General features: G+C 44.9%; 1 protein-coding gene across 4 annotated transcripts in view; it reads left to right on the forward strand.

Moving 5' to 3' along the window:
- Positions 1–5,685, forward strand: part of PPP1R9A (protein phosphatase 1 regulatory subunit 9A) — a 333,750-nt gene extending 328,065 nt beyond the window's left edge. For 2 of the 4 annotated variants that reach the window (XM_068972650.1, XM_068972652.1), the window contains 3 exons: positions 1,891–2,010; positions 3,945–4,127; positions 5,476–5,685. In XM_068972650.1, the coding sequence (XP_068828751.1) occupies positions 1,891–2,010; positions 3,945–4,127; positions 5,476–5,685 (513 nt within the window). Of the gene's footprint in view, positions 1–1,890; positions 2,011–2,817; positions 2,842–3,944; positions 4,128–5,475 lie in introns of all 4 variants that reach the window. The other 2 variants (XM_068972653.1, XM_068972651.1) reach the window with 2 other exon arrangements.
- Positions 5,686–6,000: the final 315 nt, after the last annotated feature.

Consider the following 6,000-nt stretch of genomic DNA (forward strand, 5'->3'; position numbering starts at 1 on the left):
AGCAATGCATGGTATTTTTGTGTTGGGGAGAAAGAAAGCCTTATTTAACCACCACCTTCTTTAATACTATTCCGTTCTAGATTGTATGTTAATCTTTGATTTGCCTGTCTTTTCACATATTGCTATTTAATCTCAGTTTGACAGTTAAGCCATGCTGGGAAAGATGCCTTTGAATCCTGGAACAGTATGATAAATCTGTTTACCAAGTATTCCACTTTAAATTACATTACAAAACTATTTTTGCTGTGCTCTTCAAGATTTACTAGAAAACAAATAAATTTGAGACTGAATATGTGTTCAATATATCTAAATGAAACCCTTTCAAACAAATCAATGCTGACATAGCATCCTTACTTATTTCTTCTCTTAAATCAAACTTTCGTGTTGATAAACTGTGATCATTCTATCACCAGAGTTTTTTAACTTTAGCAGAGTGGGGAATTATATGCTTATTTGTTTTTAAATGCATGACAGTTATTTCCAGCATGACGCTGCAAACTTTACCTAACAATTTATTGAAACACATGTGGTAGCTAACTTTCATGTGTTGTTTGGTCTCCTTTTATCTGTGTTCACTTTTCTTTCTCAAACAATAACCTGTGACTAATGTTACTTGAATTTAACTCTTTTCTTGGGGTCAACAGCTCATAATGTTTTGACAGAGTTTGAGGTTGTATCTCCATTGACAGTATCAAATGGTAATGTGCTGTGTTAAATGCTCTCATGCTTAAATGTTTTACTAGCTTAGCTCCTTGTGCTCTGATTTCATCTCCTTTTCTGAAGTTTTAGCAAACCTTCGGAGTTTGGTACTGAATTCTCTGGCCTCTGCCATGGTTTTTATTCTTGACAACCAACTAAACGCAATGCAAGGGAACCTAATGGGAAACTGTAACAGTCCAGTTCCTAAGGAAGTGGAATAAGAAACAAGATGGTGTTGGTCAGGTGCTTAGAATTCCAGAAAAGGCAATGCTTCTAGAATTATTAGCAAAAGAAGTTTTGGCAACAGCAGACCACATTGGTCTTGAAACATTTTCAGTCTTGGATCTGAGAAATCTGAATGTTGTTTGAATAATTCCAGCCTTATCTTGCATTGGAGAGACTCTCGAGAATTTGGTTTAAAATGTTTTCACAAATGCAACTATGTAGTCATTGTGAGTTTATTTGACTGTAATATCCACTGAACATTTTCATAAAGTTCTGGGGAAGCTTTCATAAAGTTCTGACACACCTGACCTCCCCCAACCCCAGGTGATTGTTTGGAAACGTGTGTCTGGCCATGCTCCAGCCTCTTTGGTACTCCACTGGTGCTGTGCGAGAGTTGTATTTTAGCATGTAACTACTAGCGTAATGTCAGATTGTGACCTCCCCCAGAACTCATCATGTTGAAGGTTACAGCCAGGAGAGGATCTGCCATTTCTCACGGTGTTTATCACGGCCAGCAGCAAGCAGTCCTTCCCAGGGGGAGCTCAAGTTACCTTTCTAATATGGATTGCCATCTGTTCCTAATAACTCAGGCTCACCACACCATCTTGTATTTTTACTTACACTGTTACTCATCACAATTAGGGCCAAAGAAGATAGGCTTATTAACATTACTTCTCTGAGCAGTTGTAGAGGGTAATGAATACTGTACCCTTGAAGAGAGATTGAAGACTCATTTCTCTAAAATGGCTGTCCTCTCATGTGATAGGGAAAGAGCCCAGAATTCTGTGTCCAGCACAGCAGGCCAGAGTTCTCAGCCCCTGTTGGGCGAAGGCCACCAACCAGATATGCACCTCTTCTAAGATGACTTAGAACCTCTCCAAAGAACCTCTCTCAAGCTTGTAAGCAGACTGCTCTCTGGTCCACTCACCATGCTCATTTAACACTGAGCTTTACTTATTCTTTCAGAATTTTGCCTTCAGTGACGATTTCAGTCCTAGTAGCACCAGCTCAGCAGACCTGAGCGGCCTGGGAGCAGAGCCCAAAACGCCTGGACTCTCTCAGTCCTTGGTGCTCTCATCCGATGAGGTATGTGCACGGCACGGGCGGCGGAGCTGCCATCTCAGATAGGGCACGTGACCTGTAAACTGTCGTAGAGGAAAACATTTTCAGGCAGATTTTGTAGATCAGTCATCAGGACTATGGTTTCACATTTGATGTAAAAGCCTTGTGATTTCACCCACTGTCTGCCTCAACATGGAAGCCACGGTCTGTCTCTGAGCCCCTTTAAGCTGTCCAGGGAACTCCTCGGCCTTTCTTGCATGTAAATGGGATGGCCCTCCACAGAGGGGTGGGGCTGGGTGGCTGAGCACTGCACAGCCCATCCTTCCCTTTGCTCACCTTTCCCACCACCCCCGGTGGTCCCTCCGAGTCAGTTGTGGCCCCTGGTTGAGGATCATCCCAGGGGAGAGGGGAGAGGTGCGTTCTGATCAGGAGGGACCACTAGGGAAGACCTTCACTTAGAAGCCAGGGTCAAGTGGGCGCCATGATGACTCCTCGGGAGATGACTGTGTCCAGGAGAGGCAGAAAGTTACTCTGGTAGTTCACGCGGCTCAGTGCCCCGAGAGACAAGGAGAAGAAAGGAATACCAGTGCTGGAAGCGGGCTGGGGCCGGGGAGAGGAGCGCGATAAGTAAAGACGTATTCACCCGAAATATCTGTTCCTAGTTACTTCTTTCTAACGTGATTTTTAAACTTTTATTCCTCGTAAATGTTTCTGTCCGCACTCTTCAGACCTGGCATGATTTTAATTGTATGGAAAATGTGTACTGTATATGCGTGCTGCCTATTTCTGTAACACTTTTCTTTTTGATTCCTTTGGTGCTCTCTCACTCAGAGCCTGGATATGATAGATGACGAGGTGAGCTCTCAGTGGGCTGTGTGTGGTGGCTTATGGGGTATCCTTCTTTTCTTTCTTTGTAATGATTTAAAATCAAACTAGACAGGAAGTGTTCCCCTGCAGTGCGTTTCCTCATGTTAAATAGTTTCACTCTCTGCCCTTGTCTCAATCTTAGTGGAAAAGACATTCAAAAGGATCTCCACCTCCAGAGCCCCTTGGTGTGTCTCCCGCCACCATTAGCCTGACACAGACCAGTGTGTTTCACCCCCTTGCCCTCATCTCAGCTTCCCCATTTCCTCCTGTTGTTCCCTGCATGGTCACTAAGGTGCTCCCATCTCTCCTCCCGGATTTATCACCATCGTCATCTCCTCTCAGCCTAGTGGGTCTTAAAACCAAGCTGCCTTTGCACTATTCATAGTATTGTCCTCTTTTGGACAGAGCCAGAGATTTAGAATAAACTACTAAGTGCTGAGCTCTGCCACTTGCTAGCTGCATAATCTTGGACAGGTCTGTACACTTTCTGAGCTTCACTTGCCTCATTTATTAAAAGTAATTTGATAATTTGTAAATCACCTATCCCACCTTCCTTACAGGTTTGCTTGCTGCTCAAATACAATAATGACTGTGAAATTTCCCCTACTAAGAATGCTTGAGGGCTTACTGCTCCCCTTCTAAGTAAAATATTTTAAAATGTATTTTAAAGTACATTACCTCAATATTTTAAAATGTATCTTTACATATCTCTAATGTCTTAGCAGAGGACCAGTGCAGAGCAGTTCATTACATACAGAGATAAATGATGTACTTGTTTTCTGCATCTGATAAACTTTCCAAAGTGGTTTAATGTAAAAACTTGTGATATTAAATGTATTTTTCAGTTATTAACTTCCTACATTAAAATGCTGCTTTGTCTGGGGAAGTTTTTAAATTTCCAAATACCTAAGGAAACTATAGAGGTGATCACTGTGTGTGTGTCACACACAGCTAGACCCATTTGTTTACTCTAGGGCTTAAAAGCAAGTGTGGCTCTAGTAGGCAAGAGCTGGCTTTTCGATAGCATCACATTCCTACTGAGCTACAGCTTCTCGGTCCTTTAACAACCCTGCATAACATTCCTACCTCAGATCCTTGATGACGGACAGTCTCCCAAACACAGTCAGTATCCGAATCGGGCCGTTCATGAATGGAGCGTGCAGCAGGTTTCTCACTGGCTAATGAGCCTAAATCTGGAGCAGTATGTCTCTGAATTCAGTGCCCAAAACATCACTGGAGAGCAACTCCTGCAGTTGGATGGAAATAAACTTAAGGTAAAGAACTGTATGTTGCCAAGTATAATCTGTATTACTCATAGCACCTGAAATGTTTCCATTAGATAAGAGCCTTCTGCATATCTGAGAGGTCCTTCTCATCCACGGTCAGCAGAGAGGACATTGAATCATTTCCCAGTGGTAAAGGAGGTTTTGGGAAATTGTTGGGTTCTGAATTAAACGATAGGCTACTGAGCAGGAGTGCTAGAGGCTCATCCATTGCTTCTGCCGAACAGCACGTGGTCCAGGAACTGACTCTGCTTACTTCCTTGTAGCGTGTTTTAATAACGGCCAGTGTGGACTCTCCCATGACACTAAAGTTAAAGTCCAGACCCATGAATCTCCCCTTTGGAACTCCTTTCTCCTCCACCCTCACTGTTCCCTGCATACCACTCCCACACCAGGCCTGTGTTCTCCCCAGAACTTCGTCCTCCCGCTGCAGCAGGCCATGTCCTCCCTTCCCCTGCCATCACACTCTCATTTTCACCTGTCCCGCCTATCTCCTTTAGAGTCTGAGGTGGCACCTACCCTGTGGAAAAAGGGCAAAAGGAGCTCACAGCCAGCCCACCACCCCCACCCAGGCGCCCTGCTGGGCTGATGGCAGCCGAGTATCTTGACGGTCTTGAAAAGGTTAGAGCTCGATCAATAGCCTGTGAATATGAAGGCCCATTGACAGGCCTGTCCCTGCTGGGGAGATGGATGCATCCTGCTGTTGATTCTAAGGTCGTGAAACATTGAAAATATGTAACCAGCTCCCCTTATTCCGAATTCCAAGCTTAGCGAGCAAGCTCCTCATTATGATCAGGCTTCCTTTATGGGTCTACCTGCAGGGAGGGAACGGCTAGTCATGCTGACACGAGTGCTGTTGTCCTGGAGGCATGTTTGGTTTCCATTGTCAGTGAATACATTGCTAGAAGGGAAGCCGTTTCAGTCCCTCCTGCCCTTCTTCGAGCCCTCCGAGATGGGCAGCAGGGGCCTGCTCCGAGCTTTCGAAAATAGTGATGAGTTTAGCAGTACTTTTGGCTGTAAATGTCCACAGCCCAAAGGTTGGAGAAGCAGAATTGCCCTTCCGCTGTTCATTTGCCCGTTAGTTACCAGATCAGAAAGCATTTGCTTGCTGAGGTTTACATCGTACTGTGCTCGGGACTCCAAAGAGCAAAAGAACAAGTAAAGCTCGGCCCCGCAGCATGTAGATCTTGAGCAAATATGACCCGGTCCTCCTCATTTTCTGCCTCTTCGATTATGTCTATATCAGCTCTTGAGTTTGGACTCTCTTGTGATATCAACCTCATCTTAAACAGAGGGGTCATCAGTTTTCAAATTGTTTGTGTATGTGTTTCCTTCTCAGGCTCTCGGAATGACATCATCCCAGGACCGAGCCGTGGTCAAAAAAAAACTGAAGGAAATGAAGGTGTCTCTAGAGAAGGCTCGGAAGGCCCAGGAGAAGATGGAAAAACAAAGAGAGAAGCTGAGGAGGAAGGAACAAGAGCAAATGCAGAGGAAGTCTAAGAAGACGGAGAAGATGGCCGCGGCCACAGAGGGTGCTAGTGAGCAGTGACGCGCACCGGGACGCTTCCACCTCCTCCTGCCCTGCTCTCCTCTGGAGGACAGATAAGACACTGATGACGAGCGTTATGTGCTGTAGGCAGACTGGGGAACCGTGTGTTCAATAACTGCAATTTTCTGCATCCATAGAGTACACTCTTAATCTTAACCTACTGAAATAATCCCGAGCCCCCTTTGGTTTAGTAACAAACCAAGGATCTCATTTGTGAGAGACGCAAAGTAGCAGTGTTTCTTTGTGTTGGGTGGGTGGTGTCACTTAAAGAACCAGCGTGACCCTGTCCGGCAAAAGCATGCCACACCCTGGCGT

The sequence above is a fragment of the Capricornis sumatraensis genome, chromosome 5, assembly GCF_032405125.1.
Source record: "Capricornis sumatraensis isolate serow.1 chromosome 5, serow.2, whole genome shotgun sequence".
In the NCBI taxonomy this organism is placed as follows: domain Eukaryota; kingdom Metazoa; phylum Chordata; class Mammalia; order Artiodactyla; family Bovidae; genus Capricornis; species Capricornis sumatraensis.